General features: G+C 52.0%; 1 protein-coding gene across 3 annotated transcripts; it reads left to right on the top strand.

The window, feature by feature from the left end:
* The first annotated feature begins 279 nt into the window (after window positions 1-279).
* Window positions 280-20703, top strand: FAM163B (family with sequence similarity 163 member B). 3 transcript variants are annotated; one of them, XM_065853675.2, is made up of 3 exons: window positions 280-524; window positions 17940-18055; window positions 18241-20701. In XM_065853675.2, exons 2-3 carry the CDS (start codon window positions 17963-17965, stop codon window positions 18631-18633), a joined length of 486 nt encoding a protein of 161 aa, XP_065709747.1. In that variant the 5' UTR covers window positions 280-524; window positions 17940-17962; the 3' UTR covers window positions 18634-20701. The 3 variants fall into 3 exon arrangements, with proteins under 3 accessions (XP_065709747.1, XP_071673368.1, XP_071673367.1); XM_071817267.1 differs by lacking the exon at window positions 280-524 and adding an exon at window positions 9326-9371 and having other exon boundaries at window positions 18241-20703; XM_071817266.1 differs by lacking the exon at window positions 280-524 and adding an exon at window positions 12737-12875 and having other exon boundaries at window positions 18241-20703.
* Window positions 20704-20964: the final 261 nt, after the last annotated feature.

Genomic DNA, 20964 nt, shown 5'->3' with positions numbered 1-20964 from the left:
CAGCGTGTCCCCTGACTCTGTGGGGGGTGACCCGGTACTACAAATGGGTCCTTGGGTCCGGCCCCCCCTCTCCCCCCAGTGCGGGAACCGAGACCTGGCCCTGACCGCCGGGGCAGACCCGCATCCCGGGGTGCGGGACATACACACACACACACCCCGTGTCCGCCTCCCGCGGCCTGGGGGGATGGGGGGCGGTGCGGGGGGGGCCGGCAGCACGCGTCGCTGCCCGTGCGGCCCCAGTGCGGGGCTCAGAGGGGAGGGGGGCGCCGCTCCGCTCCGTTCCCGCCGCCGTCATTGGCGGCCCCGGCGGCGCTGGGGCGCGGGGCGGGGAGGGAGGGAGCGCTCCCCCGCAGAGCCGCTGCTGCCGGGCCCGGCCATGTGCCGAGAGGGTGGCTGCTGCCGGCTGGGCTGCTCGGCGCCGTGAGCTGGCGTCTTTTTATTTTTGCGTTGGGGCTCTCCGAGCCGGAGACTTCGGGAGACGCGGTCCTCACCCGAGAGATCCGGCACCATTCCCCCGTTTGAAGGTAAGCGGGGAGGGGAAAGCGCAGCGGCGCGGAGGCTCCGCCGCTCGCAGACGGACCTTCCCCGGCTTCACCCGGGGTCCTGCTCCCCGTCCTTCGCAACGCTGAGGTCTTTGGCGATGCTTTCCCATTGTTTACTTCTCTCTCTCTCCCCCCTTCTCCTCTTCCCGGTGCATCCTAAACTGCTTTTTAGCAGGGGTGGGATTGCTGCTTCGGGGCAACCGGCAGCTAAGCCCCGCATCCCGGGGGAACACGGGCAAGGAGAGCAGGCAGAGGAGACCCCGGCTGCGAGAGTTAGGGCTGGGAAGGGATTTGGAGGCGGGAGGCAGAGCGAATAGGACATGGAGAACAGCACAGCATCCGCTCCCCGATAGCCTGCCTCAGGGGGCTGGTTGAGTCCCACTACCTTAGACCAGGATGAAAATATAGGGGTGCTCCAGGCTTGTTTTTTCTGGTTCTACAGCATCTTTAGTTTCAAAGCCGTGCCTGTGAAGGAGATCAGGAAAGCATCTCTGAGGGATGTGGTGGGAAAGCTGCCCCCATCCTGTGCCCTGCCTGGGTGTGCGGGTTGTGTCCTTCTGTGCCCGGGGGGACAGCTCGTGGGGCTGAGACTGGCCTCTCTGGGTAGCCTGTCTGGGCATCTCACCTGGAGCCGCGCGTCTAAGACAAAGGTTTGTTCCTACCTCATGTCCTGGCCCCAAAGGACATAGAAACCCCCCCATCCATCCAGATGAGTTTGTAGAGAGCACCCCAGGCCCAGGTTTGGCAGCAAACCAGCTCACTGGCTCACACACCATGAAGCAATGGTGATGGAGAGGAATCCAGAAGTAAATGCGAGGAAGGCGATAGCATAATTATTCGTAGGTTGCTGTTGGCAGTATTTGGTTAAAACAGCAGCTGTCTAGGTCTGTGCTCTCAGAAGCACATGGACGTTGTTCAGTGCATTAAAAGGTAGTCTGCAGGCTCGGGGGGGCTGTGGGAGGGAGAAAGAAATCCCCCAAGGGAAGATGGCTTTTAATTTCCCCGTATCGAGTGGTTTCAGACAGGATTATTTATATTTGACATAACAGATCACCAAACTAGGAAGGTAGTGGGGGTGTGCTCATACTCATTAAGGTAGACAGTTTTCTGACAGAATAAATTAAAGGTAAGAGAAGACTGCACTTTGAGGTTCAACAGATTGTCTTCTAGCCTAAAATGAGCAGTGAAATCAGCATAAAACCTAGATGGTAAAATCATGCGCTTCAGTCATTCATGATGGATGCCTGTCATTTTAGGAAACCTGGCAGAGATCCCAATGTTCAGAGAGCAGACAGCGCTCCTGAGTGACCTCCTTTGAGCAAAAGTACCCAGAACGATGGGGGTTTTTTAGTCATTGTATCTTGTCTTCAAATATTCCTGTTAAGGGAAAATAGTTTACATGAATTGTGCATGAACGAAGTGCCTTAACTATCCACACACCTGTATTTAAGCACGTGGCCCGTTGCAGTGGCGTTTAGATAACAAAAGGTTGTTTGCAACCTTTTGTGGTTGGTTTTCATCTATTCTGAAATGAGCAGAAAGATGCATTACGGCTGTCAGTTGGTGAAAAGAGACTTCAAACACCTTAAAGACCATGCAGCTGTAATTAGAAGTGTAACCTCCTTCCTCTGCGTGTCAGGATTGCTGTTCAGAACGATGACAGGACCTCTTAGGGAATGGTGCTGTTGCTCGGTAGATATAAAGAATTTCAACAAAATCCCCCACAAAGTGGTTTGTGTTGATTTATCACCCTTCAGTACATTGGTTGTCACTTATGAAAGATGTGGTGATGTGAAGGGAAAAGAAAGAAACAGCATTTGTTCCTTTCTGCTGTCTTGTCAGTGAACACAGATTACAAATACAGGCAGTTCTTAAATACCTGAGCCTACCTGAGCACAAAAGAGTTGCAGAACATTACCAGTGCTGTGGTTACTGGCTGTATCTCTGCTGCGTTTCTCTTTGCTTTCCAGCAAAGCCTGGTAGTTCAATCTTTTTCCATTGAGACTGCAGCAGTCCCAAAACCCTCGTGTAGGTGACACAAGAGCCAAACCTGAAGGTTTAGGCTCACAAGCCTTGCGATCTCAGGAGAACACGTTCCAAAGTGGCTGAGGGACAGAGGACCTGCTCGCTGTCAGCGGCATGTTGACCCAAGTCCTTCTAAAGGTATTCCCGTGTCTAAAGCTGAAGAACATTTGCTGGCCCTGCAGCTGTACCTAAGCACCCTCCTTAGCATCCTTTAAAAGTTTTGCTGGGGCAGATGCAAAGAGATAAAGGTGCTTAATGCCCTCGGGCATTTATGTGCAGCTTAGAGAGCTTAGTTGCATCCTCGCAAGCCGAAGAAGCCTGTGCCACTGACCTTTGGGCACGGCAGGTTATGCCCTTGCTGCCCAGCACGTGGGTCCATGAGGGGTTTTGCAGCTGGCCAAGCTGTGAGGTATTTATGTAACTCGGAGGTTTTAATTTGGCTGCGCAGTGCTTAGCTCTATTAGTGCTGGTCTAAGAGATGGGATAACTTGGTGCCTTCTCACTCATCGTGTTCTGGTACCTGGCTGTCGTGTTGTCATGGATATGGAGAAGGACGTGGCCAGTGAAGAGGTGCCTGTTGCTGGCAGGGCTCCGGCAGCCACGGCTTGTGATGCAACTTAGAACATTGAAGAAGAGCAGGGAAGGAATGAAGGAGAAGTGGTAGGTGTTGAGGTAGAACTTGCAGCTTGTTCCCATTCTAATTTACACTTCTTCCCGTGTTGTTGTCTGTTATCACCTAATTTATTACAGTAGGCAGGATTGGTTTGTCCTTTACCTGAGAAAAAAGTATATATCCCAGCACCGCACATTGGCAGAGGGATGACAGACATGTTGGGTGATGGACTCTGATCCTCTTCAGACCTTCAAGCTACAGATCACAGCTGAGGCCAATCTGTCAAGGCTGGGATGTCAGGAACCTGGGAAGCCTGTGATCCCCACGAGAACAGCCCTGGGCAGAGGTCAGCTGGGAAGATCAGGGAACAAATTAAAAGTCATAATAATATTTTGATGCGTCCTTGAACCCCCTTCTCCCTTGAAAGCTTAATAATAGCCATGCCTTGTTCAGGGCACCAGAGCAAGGACCTGGCTCCCATGGACTGTGAAGTTCTCAAGGTGCCCATGTCAGAGGCAGCATGGGGGTGGGATGGGAATGGGGCCGATTTAGACCACAATCTAAACACTGAAGATTTTGTCTTGTCCTCCGTGGCTGGGAGTGTGGATTTCTCAGTGGAATCAGGGGGATAACAGTGTAAGCATCAGCATGGGATGCTGTTGGGAGATGCTGGCATCTCCCTGGCTGTGTACTCATGCTCCTCTTGGCAGAGCATGGAGTGGAGACAAGATTAGAGTCAGGGGCTAGGGGAGGTTCATTTACTCTGTCACTTCAGAGTTTGATCTTGGTGGGCCAGAGCTGGTGTTTGGCTTCATTCAGAATAATAGCACAAGATGGACCGGGACATCTTCCTTGAGTTCACTTGGCCTTGAGGGCAACTCCTCATCTCTTACCTCCAGGACAAAAGCCACCCGCAGCGACACGTCACCCGGCATGGCAGATTGTGAGCTTGCCGAGCTTTGCTTGACAGTAATGCTGATTTTCTCCCCAGCGGGAAAGCGTGTGCCGCTTGTACCTGCCCATGGGCTGCAGGGGGGGTGCTGAGCTGAAGGTGCACGCAGCTCTGCCGCCCTGGGAAACGTCTCTCTGCTCCCCGGCTTTTAGCAAAGAGATGAAAACTTGTCACATTCTCTCTGCAACAATATCTGACGTTATCCAAGCAATTTGCCCTTGGTGTTGTTTCCAGAAATAGTTAGGCCTACAGTAGACACGGGTGACATCTGGATGCATTACTGTTGAGTTCAGAAACATTCAGTAAACAAGACAGGATCTATTGTTTAAAGGTTATTTCAAAAGACTCCTAGTGAGTTATCTGGCTGTGCAATGGAGAAAGCCTTAATGGTACTGTGATAATTGCCTTTTTCTGAAGGACATTTTAGAGGAAAGTTGCCAGAAACTCAAAAGCAAGTCTCAGCCCATCCTTGTCAGCCCAGGGACCTGATCCAACCTGAAAACGTGAGTTGTTCTCTTCAGTTCAGTCAGATCAAGCCTGGGAATTGTGCATCTGGCTGTGGGAAGAGCAGGCTGGGGGGCACAGACGGGGGATGTAGGGGAGACCACCAGCAGTTCAACAGTCAAAAAAAGTCTCAGATCAGCATAATAGGGCAGCAGGGTTCACATCAGCAGGGAAGGGGAGAGAAAGAGTCCTCCCTAAGGCTTTGAAAAGAAAATAAATGTTATTAGAAGCGGGTAAAGCAACAGCCTCTGAGCACCTGAGATGAGGGTGGGCGGCTCTGCAGAGAGAGGGGGGCTCAGCGAGGCCGCTGGAGGAGACACTCAGCAGCCCACGTCTTTATTCGTCACGTCCCTGTTCACTTAATAGCCTTCTTATTGAAAAAAAAAGGCCAGTGAATTTTTGGCAGAAGCAAAGCGCCAGCCATCATCCCCTGCCCACACCCCGGTGACAAGGATGCTGCTCACATGCGGCAGAAGGAAGGAGATGTGGCTTTGCTGTCACTCACACCAGCCTCGCATCTGCGCGCTTTCCTGCCAGAAATCGCTCCTGGCTCCTTACCTTGGCCCCAGGGCAAGCAGAATTAATTCTCACCATTAATTTTATGCCCCTCTGAGAGCTGTGATGGGGAGAAAATCATGTCATGGTCTCCCACATCGTTCTCCAGCTCAGGCTCTTCCAAGGCTGCACTGGTTGGCCTCTCTTGGGCAGGGGATAAATGAGATGATCTTCTTGCCAGGCAGGGGATGAAGCCCTTGGCACCACCAGCTCCAGGTGTGGCTTTGAGGCCACTCTATGACTTTTCTATAGGTACAAGTTCATCAAAGGGTCTGAGCTGCTGAAGCTCATAAGCTCATTATATTGGGGGAATTGCAAGCAGCGGGCGCACCACAGAGCTGGGATTTCCTTCCTTTCTGCTGGAGGGAGTTCGTAGCAAACTGGGAGGAAAAGTCCTTTGTGGTTTCATTTTCTTCTGTGCGGAACAGTCCCGTGTTCCTCAGCTGCCTGAAAATCTAAGCTGGACAATAATGAACAAAAGTGGCCTCTTGCAGCACTGCCTGCTCTACTCATACCTGCGGAGCTGGCATCAGTCAAAGCCATGTTGTCTCTTTATTCACTGAGAGTTTTGAGCTGTTTGAGGTTAAAGGGGAAAACACATCAGCATTAATGAAAGGAAACTGGCTGCCTGGGGGAAGATGAATACCCAGGATTCTGGGTGATGTGGCTGCTTTGAAACCCTCTGGGGACAGCCCAGCCTTGTGATGGATCCAGAAGTTGTTGTTGCCCTCGACCTCTCCCCATCTTGGGTCGCTTAGACTGAAGTTGATCAAAATGTCTTGAGATTCAAGGACTCATAAACTGGCACCAATCACAACAGAGAGATGTCTTAGATTTTGTCGTAAAGGATGATACACAGGCTCCATCGAGGCGGGTATTTGCTGTGATGATGCCGGAGCGTGCCTGGAGACAGAGGGTGTTCACAGGCAAGTGCCAGACGAGTCCCTGAAGCGACTGCGCTACAGCATGTGAATCGCAGATCTGCTAAAACATCCACTTACAGGCACCGTTTCCTGTGAGAAAAATAGCTTACCTACAAATAGCTTTGCTTATTTTTATTCCCAGTATTCTACCTTCGCTCCTCTGAGTTGTTTGGGTTTTTTTCCCTAGGAAATAACACAGTATTTTCCGAGCTGACCGGCAGGGACAGTGCAATCCCAGTACAGAGCCAATGTTTGATCCCCATTTAAGCAGAGGTTGTTGCTTGGGCTTTGCCGTGCAGTCTACAGCTGGATTCTTTTTGCTCTCAGTGTGGATTTGTTTTAAGACCAGTCGTGGGTCCTGCCTGAGCTTTGGCAAACCATCAACTCTCTCCTTTACCTGTTACCAGCCTTCATTGCTGGATCACAGCTTGTGCGTTTCAGGGATGCTCATTCTTCCTTCCCACAAACACCATGGGATGGATTACAGGGTACAGACAAGGTTTACTTAAGAAAAACATCCCAACCTTTAAATATTTAAATCGATTCAACCCTTAAATATTTAAATTGATTGACGGTCAGGAGCGGCTCTCCTTTGATGCAAATAACTGCTGTGATTTGGCTCCACTGTAAATCCGGCTGGAGAAAGCAGGCGCAGAACAATAGCATGCACGTTGTCGTTCTTTAGTTAACGCAATATACGTGAGTTACATAGCGAGACGTGATGCCTTTTGTGGCGATCCAAGCTATACTCCCCCCTGCAGAAAAAAAATATAGCAGTGAGGCTGCCAGAGGCTCATTTTTGGAGCAAGTGCTGTGGGAGGGTGGCCTGGGCAATGAATGGCCTGGCCGCTGGGGATCTGTCCCCGTGTCCCTCTGCGAGGCATGCGAGCAGGGATTTACAGGGATGCAATTTCTAAGGCTGTAATATGGAAGGAAAAGGAGGTGTCTCGGTTTGATTGGTGTCGCCTGCTGGGTAGCTAAGCCCCGGGAAGATTAGTGGTGGGATCTGGGGAAAAATAGCCGTGCTGCGAGAGTGGGAGTGGAGTCGGATAAAAAGTGTTGATTTGCGCTTGCTGTTAGGCAAATTTTGAGTTTTTATTGTTATATTACACAAAGGAGGGACTGGGGGGAGTAATTCAAACTTTCCTCTGTCCCATGGGTTTCCTTTGCGACTGCTTTCCTTGTGCGAACAGGGACAGGCAAGAAGCTGCTGCTCGTGGCCAGGAGCGTGTGTCCCCCCCATTCCCCATCCAAATGCATCGAAGTCTTCAAAAGGTGTTTCTCAAACCCCTCCACGGCTGCTTCAACCAGGGTCCGTGGGTGGGATGAGCCCGGCTGCTCTTCATCCCTCCCGGGCAGCCTGGATGTGACATCCCCTGGGCAGGCAGCGCCTCCTGAGATAAAGACAAGCATAATATTTATGCAATTAATATTAAGACAGTTCCAGCTTGCTTTTTCTGATTTGCAGCAGTTTAGCATTACTGACTTCCCAAGGATTATTTCTGATTCTCACGGTAGCTCGTGGGAGCAGATTCAGCCCACAGAAAGTGGGGTTTTCTTGGGTGCGCATATTTTCCCTCGTGTTTCTGGCATCACATCTTTGTTTTTGTTGTATTTTTAAATAAAACAGCATAGGTTACAGAAAACACAAAACTGTGATACTGGTTTCTGAGAAACCAAGCACTGATCTTAATTGCTTTCTGGATACCTTTGTAAATATTATGATGTATTGGCAGACCAAGGATTGGCTTTTAAAATACTGTCTGACTTGATTGGTAGTAAATATAAAACGTGAATATTGCTGGGCTATGTCTGCAGAGGATGAGTTGCCCAGCCTCAGAAATGTGTAACACCGGCACGCTGTTGCTGGAGCCGGTGCTGGGTTTTGCTTAAAAAGAGAAGGTTTCCAAAACTGAGTACAGAGGAGAACATTTGCAGGAACCTGAAAAGAAAAAGCGCTTTGGTTGATAGGGATGCTAACATTGCTGTGTAACCCAGACATCACAAACTTGTGTGATTTCATGATGTCCTAATTAAACCAGCCAGAAGCAGAACTGAAGCATCGTGTGATTGCAGCAGGAATTCCAGGGCTCCCATGTGCTGCGTGGTCTCTCCGCTGTCAAACCCGGAGCAGAGGCAGCCAGGGCGCAGGGTGGTTTATTAAACAGGCCGGTGGTTTGGGAAGCAGTGAATACATTCCCAGTTCCCAGAGGAGACCCCTGGGCTGTTTAACCTTGCGAGGGGCATCTCCTGCTGGCAGAGGTGCATTGCGAGCGGGGTGCCTGTGTTTTGATGAGCTGAGGTCTGCTAACCAGGCACAGGGCAGCAAAGATGCTCGCATTTGCAGGTCTGGGTTTTGTAAGACTTTAAATTTATCCATTAAGCAGTTTTGTGCCTGGTTTACCATTGAGGCAGGCTGTTAATAGCATGCTCGTTGTGTTTCTACAGCATCGACATGGCCAGGGTGATGTCTAGAGAGCTGCTTTGGTTATGGGTTCCCATTTCATCCCAACAGCTCAGGGGCAGAATGTGTTATTTAACACTGTGACACACCTGCTTCCCAACGAGCTCAAACAAACATGTTCAAGTGCCATGAGCTCGCTGTGCGAGTGAAAAAAGGTGCAATTCAGCTGGGATTTGGGGGTAGAGTTGGGGCAGCACTGGGGTGCGAGTCTCCTCCTGCTCTCCAGGAGGGTTGGAGGCCCCCATCCTTGGGGGTTATGGGCAGATGTGGTGGGGACAGCCCGCCTCAGTTTCCCGTGTTGGCGGTAGCCTTGCTTTGTCTCCTGGGGATGGCGAGGGGACGGCGGAGCCTGCGTGTGGGGAGCAGGAACCCCCGCGTCCTTCTCAAGGCCTCTCAAGTATCCAGGAGTCATTTCAAAGACAGGGCTTGCGGCGTCCCGGTGCTGACGCCAGGCAGAAAGATCCATCACGTGTGTTTTGATTTCTGAAAGATGCTGTCCCTGGGAACAGTCGATATTTCAAACATTTGATCCCAGCAGCTCTGTTAAACCCACGTGGTTTTGAGTAGAGCAATTTGCGTGAAGGTTTTCTCGGTTTCTGTATTCGTCTAATGACAGTTATCAGCTGAGCTGTGTGAATTACTTTATCTTTTCCACTTTTTTTTGCTTATGATTTTGTTGCTGTGGGGTTTCTTTTTCCTCTGAGTTAAATACTTCCCTCTCTCATCTCCCAGGAAAAGCTGTAACAGAATTAAGGTGAGGACAAAAAGGAAAATTTACTGGAGCCGATTCAGTGTAAGTTGCCAAGAATCCGAAAATTACCCTCTCAGACGGGTCTGTATTAATTCCCCTGATGCAGCAATGATAAATCCTTATTTAAAAGGATAACATAAGGAGATTTTACTGCCTGTAGGAAAACTCCTGGTCACAAGCAATGAGGCAGCCCATCGCCCTCTTGTTCATGATCAGGGCAGTTTGCAATTGTGCGCGTCCTTCCCCACGAGCCGTGGTGCTGACACCAGCCCAAAGTGACGTTGTCCAAGGCACAGATACGAAGCAAGACAAGCCCCACGTTGCCAGGGTTTGGGGACAGTGCCTCTGCATTGGCGGCAGCACTAAATCTCTGCAGGTCCACTGCATTATTCCCAAAATCACTGAGTTCTCTCTCCCCTCTGCTCTTCTTTATTCATGCACCACGCTACCTTGCTGGGCTGGAGTGGGAAAAACAGTTTGTTTGCTTTACGTTCCATGGGTTGAATCTGAGCTTTTACCAGAGCAATGTAAAGCTGTAGCTATGGAAACTCCCTACCCTTTTTTCTTGTGATTGTTTTTCCTTTAAGGCAGCAATGTATATCTCTGTGGAGATCCCAGCTGGGGCTGCTGTTCCCTGAGTGGTTGTTCGGGCAGCCCTGAGGGCTCATCCCTGGGACATGTTGGGTGGTCGTGTTCAAATTCCAGGTGAACGGAGCAATTCTGGAAAGAGTTGCTCTTTCAGAAGGATAAACTCCCTTTTTTCCACCTTTGATGCTGTACTGTCCCGTGGGATTGTGATGGAGAAGGAGCAAGACCTGCTCAGTGAATTGCAGGAAAAAGTGCTGGTCAGGAGTAAGATTTGTTAGTTCTCAGTGATCTAATACAAGCTTTTCAGGTTGGCCAGGGGACATTTCCAGCCTGCAAAACTGTCCTGCTAGAAGTTGGCTCCCCACCCCACTTTATTTCCCACTCAGCAGTGATTACGGTAGCTTATCTCAAGCTGCTAATACCAAAACCTGCTCTCTCTGATGCTAATATCTCAGGGAGACTAAATCATAATTCAAGAGGTGATTAAATGATGCAGGGTGGAAAGGCAGCCTGTCTTTCTTCCTTTTTTCTTTTTTTTTTAAAGAGTTTAGGCTGCTTATGTGTGTTTGGGATTACAGCCTGCTTTCCAGCGCATGTATGGAAATAATTCCTGGTACTCAAGCAAAATGTGATTGTTTGGGCAGTGAAAGGTGGGACTGGGGAGGGTGAAACCCTCTGGTGTGGTTTGACAGCAGCTCTCGAATCCTGACAGAGCCTGGCTGGCTGTGACAGTTCACCCTGCACGGGGCTGGACCTGCACGAGTCCATCGTGTCTGTCCCAGTTCCTTCTTTAGGCCTGGCTTTGGGTTTACCTCCCCTGGACTGAGGCCAGCGTAGGGCTGGTTTGCAGGGATGCAGCGCTGGGCAGTGCTGAGTTGCTAGCATCTGTATTGATACTGATTGCATCCCTATCGATACCAATAGCATCCCTATCAATAACATTAGCATCCCTATCAATACCAATAGCATCCCTATCAATACCGATTGCATCCCTATGGATGCTCTTTAGGATGTGGTTGAACAGTTCTACGGAGGGTCAGAATGGCGGAGCAGGGTGAATATACCCTGCTTATTCCAGACCGTGCTGAGGTGTCTGCAGACACTTTCCCTAATCCCAGGGAGGCAGCAGCACCTTCGCGATGTCCCCAGGGGCACTGGAAGGGACATTCCCAAGGGCAGCACACGCACCATCCAGGTGATTCAGCATTTTCCCCCGTCCTTCCCCAGCCGCACCGTTGCACTCCGTTTAGCATCTGCAGTCATTTAAATTCATGCCTGGAGTTGTGCTTAGTAAGCCTCAATGCTGCTTTGATGAGCTGTGCAAATATTATTTTTCATTAGGCGTGATTTGGTTGTATTAAATGACATTATTGCCTCATTATTGCAGAGCACATATTCCCTCTTGTGCCCTGCTGGGGCAGGCAGCCCCGAGACCGATTCGCTTTGAAGGCAGCCTGCTTAAGTGTGCTGAAAATTCAGATGGCTCGCTAAGTGCCGATCTCTGTTTTAAAACCTAATAGTGGTAATTGGCAGAAGGGTATCCCTCATTGTCCCATGAACTTCTGGGTTTTTTAAGCTTGTGGAAAACTGAACGTTTGGAGTGGCTGTTGGTGTGTGATGTATCTCCTGAATAGCTTGGGCCCCCATTGCTGGGTTTGGGGGGTGATGAGCAGCTCTTGTGCAGGACAGCCTGGCAGGGACACGCATACGGTGTGTCCTCAGCGTATGGATAAAACCTACACAACTCAGTGGCTTTTCTAGGAGTTTTTGGGCTGCTGTGCCACATTTAACGAAACACTTTGGATTATAAAATTGTGGGTTTGAATGATACATGTGATCGTTATTATATCCGGTTATATCGGATGATAATCAGAGCAGACAGGAGCAGGTTGCTGTGGCGTTTGAGCATCCCTGTTCCCCAGCTCAGCCAACGGCACCGCTCGGGGGGCACCAAGGGAGCGCTTCTGGCTGTGAGGGGCTGAGAATGGACACAGAAGAGGGGAACAGTCCCTGGCCCTTCCAGACCTTTGGAGGAGTTTATCGTGGGTTATGATTGATGCAAATCCAGGGAATATATCCCCATGTCAGCCCAATGCTCATTGTACATGAGCCTGAACCTCCAGGCTGAACTCTCACTGCCAGGGCACTAAAACCAGCACAAGAGAGCACCAAGCCAGTGCCTGCGAGTGGAAAGGGTTCTCTCGCACCCCAGCTGTCATCACCTTCCCATTGCAGTGGTGTTGTCCTCCTGCCCTCAGCTGTTCCCAGTCACCCTGCGAGCCCTGGTCCCCAGCACAGCCCCAAGCTGCCACCCCAGCCCTGCCCAAGCCGCCCTATGCAGTGGGATCCTGTTCTGCAGAGCTCAGCACTATTCCAGCCATGTCCCATCTGCTGAATAATTTATCAGGCACTCTGGATAGATTACCTTTGAAATGTGTTGTTTCTGGTCTGGACATCAGTGGGAGCTGAAATACCAGGGTCTGTCCCAGCAGGGTCACTGCGGGCTTAGCTGAACTGTCAGCTGTGTGTCACTTCTGTAAGGATATCAATGACCTCTGTAATTGGCTTCAACCCAGGTAACTGCTCTAAACCCACCAGAAGGGGACATGCAGTTTCAAGTGGGTGTAAAATGTTTTGCTTCTCATTCTGATTTGTCATTTGAAAGCTCATGGCGGTGTCACAGGCTGCAGGTGCCAGCCCAGACCTGGCTGCATCTCCCAGGTGCTGGAGCCCTCTCCAATGTCCATAAACTCACTTCCAAAAATCCTTCTTATTCCAGGGACTGTCACTAGTGGTGCAAACCCTCATTTTCAATGCAGGGAAAGCACCGAGTGCAGGAGCCGCTCTGCAAAAGACCGATGTCCGAGCAGGTACTGGGGGGAGTGCAGTCCCAGTGGGTGCAGATGCAGCCTCCAGCACCCCAAAGGACCTGTCTGCTATGGATGAGACCATGAAATTGTGAGTAGCGTTCTCCAAACAGGGCATTGCAGGGAGTCAGGTGCTCTCTGCTTATAAAATGTTGAAAAGCAACTTGGAGTACGGGGTGCCTGGAGGTGCAGAGGGTCCCACATGGGCAGCACTTGTGCTGAGATGAGGAAGCATTGATTGATGAGACGTGTCTCATCTTGTCCTTGTGTTGTGTGCTCAGCTGCTCTTGTCAAAACGATGGGTCTGCAGACACTGAGCCCCCACGTGCCCCTTCCCCAGCCCACCCTCCATCAAACCTGGCTGTTTCAATCCCTGCTCTTTGCACAGAGCATCAGCCCCCAGGCCAGGAGTGCGAGAGAGAGGAAGCAAACAAAAGTGATGCAGGCCTTCTGCTTGAAAGTGTTTTTCATATGGAAAGCCACGTTCTCTGCCTGTGTTTCTGGCAGCTGCTCTGTCCGCTGGCTCCGTAAATGCAAAGTCTTCTGCTGGCACGCTGCCCGGCTGTTCCTAGCAGCCCGGCTCTTATTCATTGACTGGGTAGGATTACAGGAACTGGGGGAAATGCAGAAATAAGGCTGTATTTGCCACCAAACTGTATTTTTGGCTTCTAACTTATTTGCTGCTTTCCCACCTCCCTTCACACCGATGCTCTCCGGGGTTTGCCCTTGGGCAGAGCTGTAGCACTGACGTGGCACCAGTGGGACAACAGGGGAGCGTAAGCCAGGCTCACCCTGAAACTTTGCAGCATCAAGAGCTCAGGTCCAGTGTCCTCTGCACTGGCCAGTTTGTTATAGTGGGATTTCTTGTTACTCATGGCCACAGTACTGGACCCCCAATGCTGCCTGCACCCAGCTCCGGGCTGGAAAGCAACAGTGGCAGCAAGACCCAGCAGCAGGGGGAAGCAGCATCTCAGACACTTGGCATCACTCATGTGCTCTCTCATGTCCCTGGGCTCTTGCTGAGCTCTTGTCCTTTCTTCTGAAGTAGGGCTTGGTCAGAAGCATCAGCATCAGGGTTTGTTGTGCATGGATGAGCTTGGAAACAGCCCCGTCACCCACCCACGATGAGACTTGCAGAGCTCATGACCCTCCGTCTCAGAGGGTCAGATTTGTGCTCAGCTGCTCAGCTGCCAGTTTCCACATAGGACTTAATCTTCCCAACCTGAACATCCCCCCTGTTGAGGTCTCTCCCTTGGCTCTTCTCCCCAGCGTGACCCAATAAGCTGACCCCCCAGCAGCCACCGCTCATGATGCTTGGAGGAGGCTCAGAGCTGGCAGGGGGACCGTGCCCAGGGGGGCCATGCAGGGTCGCTCCCCCCTCGGAGGCCGTTCTGGGTGCACAGCACCGCGCAGCTCGGCCAAGCACACAGCACAGCCAGGGCTGTGCTAGCGCGGAGCAGAGCCAAGCTGAGACAGGACGGTGTCACTTCAGGACACGGTGCTGTCCTCCTCCGCTCCCAGGGAAATATGGGGTGGGTTTTTTTCCCCTTTTTCTCTCTCCTTTTTGCATTTTGACCATCTGGAAGCCTGGGGCAGAGCTGATCCCCACTCCCCACCACACATGAGACCCCTGTGGTGGTCAGCAGAACAGCGGTCAGAGGTTTCATGCATGTTTGAGCTGAGCATCCCTCGTGTGTGGGGTGTTTCTGGCTGCGTGTTTATTCTGTGTATTTTTTATGGTGGGGTCCAAGCTCCTGCCTGCTCCAGGTGCTGGGGTGCCAGGTGTGAGCAATCCAGCACTCATGTCTGTGCTGCCAGTTGTTGCTTCTTACCTCATTTGGCTACTTTAAATCTCCAGCTTCTGCAGATGGGTGAATAAGGGTAATTCCCAGCTTCCTTATTAAGTAGAGAGCTGTGCTGCTTCTGGCTGCAGAGAATGGACTGCAGGTCCCAGGGCTGCTGGGGGATGCAGGTAGCACTGCAGGAGAACAAGCCTTGGGCTACAGCTCTTCACAGGTAAGACAGGGTCTCCTTGTACAAGCAGAGTTTCAGTGGGACCCGCTCTCCCTTTAGTTGGTGCTTGCTGTGATGGCACTTTCAGCAACTGCAAAAGGCTTTGGGTTGACTGTGTTGCCCTGGGGATGGGAGTAGGGATGGAATGGGGTGGGATGGGATGGGATGGACAGAACTCTCTTTCAGGTAGAGGTCTGGCCTGAAGATTGTTCTTAAGACCTGTAAATCCCAGGAAATGGCTTAGGTGGGCATTTAAGGGTCTCTTAGAGAAATTTCACTGTGGTCTTCTCAGCATTCCCTGGTTCTCATTCTCCCACAGCTTCAGCAGGCAGGATCAGGCCAGTGTCCCCCTGTGGCTGGGGTGCCCCAGCACCTGGAGCTCAGTGTTTTGGAGCCGCAGTTAGCTCGATGTTCACTGGAGCCCTCGAATGGGCTGAGCTCAGCCTCCCCAGCTGCTCTGGAGCCTTCCTCCCACGCAGGCATCCCAAGAGGCCCTGGCTGCACAGCCAGTCTGTCCTGTCTCTGCAGAGCTGGCCTGGGAGCGAGATGCAGCTGTGAGCAGCCTCTCCCTGCTCCGGGCATCCTCAGCGGTCCAGGGGATGCTGGGGTGGGGTGATTTCTCAGCCTCCCCTCTTCTCCTTTCTGCATTGCCAAGTGCAATTCTGTTCTGTTCTCTGTTGCTTATGGGTTGGGCTGCAGCATGTCGGGAAGGTCCATTGGTCCCTTGTGCCAGTACCCAGGGGCAGTGGGGAGCAGAGGCTGCTGTAGCTCTGGCTCCTTGTGAGCAACACAACCTGAAAGCCCATGTCCTCAGTTATGGCAGGGATGTGCAGGGGTGTCAGTGGGAAAGAAGTGACTGAGCCAGGACTGGAGCTGATGGGAGCTCTGCTTGTGTCTTCTCCAGGTTGAAAGGAATAGAAAAGGCCATTTTTTTTCCCTCTGAGACATCCCAGCCACTGCAGGGCTGCAGGGAAGGTGCCACTGTAGCTGCAGCAATAGGTGTCCTGCCAAAAGCCGGCAAGCAGCAGGGGATTGTGTCTAAAACCAAACAGCTCGTCCCAGAGCAGCCTGTAGCAACCATGCAGTGACGTGTCTTTGGTTTTTGCAGCACAGCCTGCCCTTTGCACACTGGGAAGGTAAAGGAGGTTGCTGGGGAAGGGGGAGACATTGCACCCAAGCTCCCCTGTGCCCAAACCAGCCCTGAGTAACCCCAAGAGGCACCATCCCCTGTCACCCCATGGCACGGGGGACCACTTCCCTACAGCAAAGGGCTCCTGAGCCAGGGGCAAACAGCTTGTGTGGGGTTAGCATCCCACCGCAGCCCCTTCCCTGCTGTCTGGCAGTGATGGAGGACGTGCTGGGGGCTGGATTTGGATGGGGCAGAGGGGCTGGGGGGGGTTCAGGCATCCTCGGTAGCTCGAGGGCTCCTAATGTTACCAAGGGGTGATGACGGAGCCAAGCTACCGTCTGCTGGGACCGCATCTCCCGGTGCCTGCGTTCCTCATACCAGGGCTCCTGCATACTTTCTCCAAGACCACAGCAGAGCTGCAAAGCACTTCCTTTTACCAGGATATTTATTACTAAATATATGAACCTGGGAGCCTGTGGAGCATGAAATTAGGAACAAATGTATAAAGGAGGTCTAGACAGGAATTGTTCTGCTTATGGGCCACCACACGCTCTGCTTTCCTCCCCCTTTGCAGAGTTTAATGCTTCCAGGTACGCAGCTTTAATCAGACAAGTATGTTATGGGAGGAAGAAAGACCGAAATGCAAATGGTCTTGCCCTGGGTGGAGTGGTGGCTGTGATGCTGTCTGGCTGATCGTAACTGGACAGAAACCACGAGAACTGGCTTTGTGCTACCCTGGCTTGTCCCCTTGGTAGATGGCTGTTTAATTAACTGGTGAGGAAGCTGAGGAGCCATCCCTGCCACCTTTCATCTTGGGGTGCTGATCCTCTCTGATGGGTGCAGCACCCGTCTCTGAGAGGCTGCAGGGCTGAGCATCCCTCTTGAACCTGGAACCATAGTTTCTAAACCACTAATGCGTTTTTTTGCAAACCCTCACCCTGACTGTGTTCCTCCCCCCTGAGCCTCCTCAGAGTATTTTGCCCAAGCACTGAGGGCAGGATTTGGCTCAGTGCTTGCCCATGGCCGCACGGTGCTAGAAGGCATTCAGACATCGTTATAAATTACCTTCCCTCCTACAGCGCTGCTCAGCAGCAACATAAAATGCGATACTGCTTTATCCATTCAGCACTTACTCAACTTTAGCAGGACATTAAGCGCCTGAAAATATGACACAGATTTATTTTCTTTGGAAGGAGGTTAAATCCCTGACAGATACGTTTGCTTTTCCTCGGGTGCTGAAGTAATTTGGGGCTGGGGTGGCTGGATTTTTTGTTTTAACCTGATAGCGTGAGCTGGACGCCAGCTTTGTTAAAGCACTTGTAGAGTAGGTGGCCAGAGTATGATTTCTCTCTTAATTTATGTCACTTCTCGTGTTCCCAGCCTGATACTTGCAGCACCAAAGGGCTGCTGGAGCTTTAGCAGTGGAGCAATGCTGGTGTCGGGGCCGCTGTCTGCACAGCTGCAGGTGTGAGCAGGCAGGTCCATGTCTCCCCAGCATCATAAGATCATAAAATAATAGTCTGGGTTGGAAGGGACCCTGTGGCAAAGAGCTTGCGCTCGTTCTGCTGCGGCTTGGCCGTGGTGAAGGTGGGGAGCTCAGCGCTCGCTGTGCCGGGCAGACACATCCCCGAGCCCAGCTCGCTGCTCGGGGAGGCAGAGCGCCTGCCTCTGCAGTCATTAAAGGCTCACTTAGCAGCTCCGGTTATTCCAAATTAAAATAACACATTGTTTTCATGGAGAAAATGGATTATAGGCTCAGAGAAAAAATGTGTACAGCTCAGAAATCCTTACTGCAAAGCTCCTTCCCCCATCACCACAGCTCTAGGCCACCAGGTAGGAGCCAGGGGGTGCACTGGGTGCCACGGACACTGGGTGGAAGGTTTTATTTCCCTTGGGTTCCTCCTCCCACATGCAGAACAGCCCGGGGTGACCCCAGAGCTGCTGCTTACTAAATGTTGCAGCACCAGCCAACCCCCCACTGCACCCCATCACGCCGTGTGCTCACTTTTACAGGCTGTTAATGGAGAAGAGGGCGGATGACAGCCGGGACCGTGGTCATCACAGGTGGAATATTAGCAACTGTCATTTTGCTTTGTATCATCGCTGTCCTCTGCTACTGTAGACTCCAGGTAAGGCTCGGGGGTGGGATGTGACCCCAAAGGGTGCTGCCTTGGCAACAGGAGCCTGTGGGCAGCCTGCTCTCCCCTCCTTGCTGATCCCCAGGGGTGACACACATGGGGCAGCCCCTCGATGACAGGGGAGATGGTTTGGGGTGTTGTCTGAGCCCCGGCCCTGCGGGGCCATCCCGTTTCAGTACTACTGCTGCAAGAAGGATGAATCCGAGGAAGATGAGGAGGAGCCCGACTTCGCCGTGCACTCCCACATCCCGCCGCTCCACTGCAACCGCAACGTAGTGCTGACCAACGGGCCGTCGCTCTACGCGTCCTCGTCACCCTTCGGCAAGAAGCCGGCACCAAACCGACCCAGCTGCCCCAGCTGTGCACCCTTCGAGCCCCCCACCTTCTTCCTGCAGGAGCCCCCCGAGGAGCTGCACAACGGGGGGGACCGGGTGAGCTACAAGACGGTGAGCCAGGAGGATCTGGATCTGCCGGTGAGCGTGGCCAACCTGCAAGCCCTCAACCCCAACCGCCTCTCGGCCATGCGGGAAGCCTTCTCCCGCAGCCGCAGCATCAGCACCGATGTGTGAGGCGCTGGCTGCTCGCCCAGCCCCGGAGCATCACATCGCACCTCGCTGCTGCTGCCGGGGCTTGTAATGTCAGGGAGAACTTTTGGAAATCCATAGGAGCGTTTTGAAAAAGGAAAAGAAGAAAATAATTGAATGTATTTCTACGTTCTGTGGGCAGAGATGTGCTAAATGGTGATAGAAAGGGGTAGCAAAAAATTAACCAAAAGGGGAGTGAGGGGGAGGATGGTTGCAGCTGGGATGCAAGGTTTTCTAGCGCTGCGTTGCATTTTTTGTTCTCTTTTATAAACAGGATTTTGATATTGTGCATCCTTTTATACAGAGTAAACACCCCCTCCTCCTCAACATTCAGCTGGAGCGCTGATGACAAGCAAGTAATGGGACACGGGGTGGGGTGCAAAGTGGCTCACAGGGCACGTCAGGGGGTACCTGATGCCCTGGTGTGGGGACACGCTGTGGCCGACGGCTCCTGGGTCCCGTAGCAAAGCAGGGCTGTGGTTGCCCACCCCTCTGCCACCCCCTCCTGCACTGCTCTGTGTGTGTGTGATGTGCACAGTCCTGCCCTATTCCCACTCCTCAAGTTGGTTATTTACTCCTGGGTGACAGGTGTGATCCCCACAGGGTTAGGATGGCCGGTGGGTGCAGAGCCTGTCCCTGGCGCAGCCCCACAGCCCCTCAATGGAGCTGGGCTGGGCGGGTTGCAAACCCATTGCATTACCTGGCTATGGAAATTTGGATGGAGGAATACACCTCTACCCATCCCCTCCGAATAATCGGCATCCCTGCTCCAAATAATGCCATACGTGACTTCTGAGTGAGAGCTGGGCAAGCAGGAGTGTGACTGTGTATGTCCCCACTTCCCCTGCATGCACATTTTTACATGCATTTGTGGGTTTTGTTTGTTTTTAAAAAACACATGACACTTTCTCCCCACCCAGGAATGGATCAAAACACTTTAGATTTAGGCAAAGCCACATCTTTTGCATTTTTCATCGAGCCATTTCCCACAGCCGGGCAGCTTGGACCCAACCAGGGCAGAGCAGCAGGTACAGACCCTCTGCACTAAACCAGCTGCAAAGGAGCCGCTCGGTTAATTCAGCGCTTTGGGAGAAGGAATCACTCCTCGCAGCAGCGCTGATGTGGGGACTTTGATGCTCTGGTTTCTCCTGCCTGTCTCGATTCTTCCCCTTCAACCTCGCAATCCTCACCGTATGTCTGACCAAACAACCCTCTTTCTCCGGGATTGGGCGTTATTCAGGTTAAAAGCATCGCGCTGGACTTGGGGATGGCTGGTGGAGGATGGACTGGCTGCAAGGGACTCAAGTGTCCTCAGTGCCATGCTCGGGCTCAGCTTTCTTTTTTAAAGATGAAATGGGGAGCCACTGTATGCAGCCCAACTGGATATTTTACTTCTAACCACGATGGCTTTTAATTCCAGAGGAAATCTTTTTGAAGTACAAGTCAGTCTTTGCAAGTCTTTGACTTTTTCGGGGTGGGAGGGGGGTCTGTTTGGGGTGGGGAAGGGGTGGCTTGGGTTTGGTTTTGTACATGTTTAATATTCTGGGCTTGGTCCCTGTGGTGCCGCATCTTGGGAGCACAATGTTTCTGCTCCAGGGGTGGGAAGCAGCCACTGTGGCCACGCTCCTGTGTACAGTGCTCACTGACGTTTGTTTCCACGCATCGAGCCCTCTCTGCATTTCTCGTGACCGTATTTCTCTTGCCAGCCTTCTTTTCTTATTTTTTCCCTTTCTTTCCTTCCCATATAGCTTGGAAACTGGGCAAAGGGCTGGCTTTTGCTAACCTTCACCTGGTGATCTGCTGTACAGGACTTTGGGGGAATCACAGAGGGGGGGAAAAGAAAAAAAATGTTTAAAAAAGAAATAAACTACTTTGCCATGTTTTTTTGAGATTGACCTTTTTGTCCCTGCGTCTTCAAACACAGGGTGTTGTTCACAAAGCTTTCACCCAGGTGTGGGAAGTTCCCGCTGCTGTGGGAAGCAGAGGAGCAGCAATTGGGGTGCAGACACACGCACAGGGGATGCAAAGAGCCTTTGGCTGGCCTTGGTGAGTCGTGATGCATGCAGAAACATGGGGCAATAACCCCCTTGGGAGCAGGGAAAGGCCCTTTTCTTGCTGGCACTGTATTGAGCCTCTTTGCTTGCGAACTCCTGAGAAACTTGAAGGCTCCTAAAGCCATACAGATAACCCCAGAGGGCTCCTAACCCAGAGCAACCATCCTAAAATCCCCAGCTCCATGGGACTTTTCCTTGTATCACTGCCCGAGCAGCCATGATTCCCCATCTCAGAGCTGCTCTGCTCCTCCCAGGGCCCAGC

The sequence above is a fragment of the Patagioenas fasciata genome, chromosome 20, assembly GCF_037038585.1.
Source record: "Patagioenas fasciata isolate bPatFas1 chromosome 20, bPatFas1.hap1, whole genome shotgun sequence".
Taxonomy (NCBI): Eukaryota; Metazoa; Chordata; class Aves; order Columbiformes; family Columbidae; genus Patagioenas; species Patagioenas fasciata.
The sequence above is the reverse complement of the archived record's forward strand: the minus strand, read 5'-3'. Positions and strand labels throughout refer to the sequence as shown.

Coding starts and splice junctions, on each gene's coding strand:
- FAM163B (XM_071817267.1), top strand. CDS start 17,963: ATGACAGCCGGGACCGTGGTCATCACAGGTGGAATATTAGCAACTGTC. Junction 18,056..18,240: donor TCTGCTACTGTAGACTCCAG/GTAAGGCTCGGG, acceptor ATCCCGTTTCAG/TACTACTGCTGCAAGAAGGA.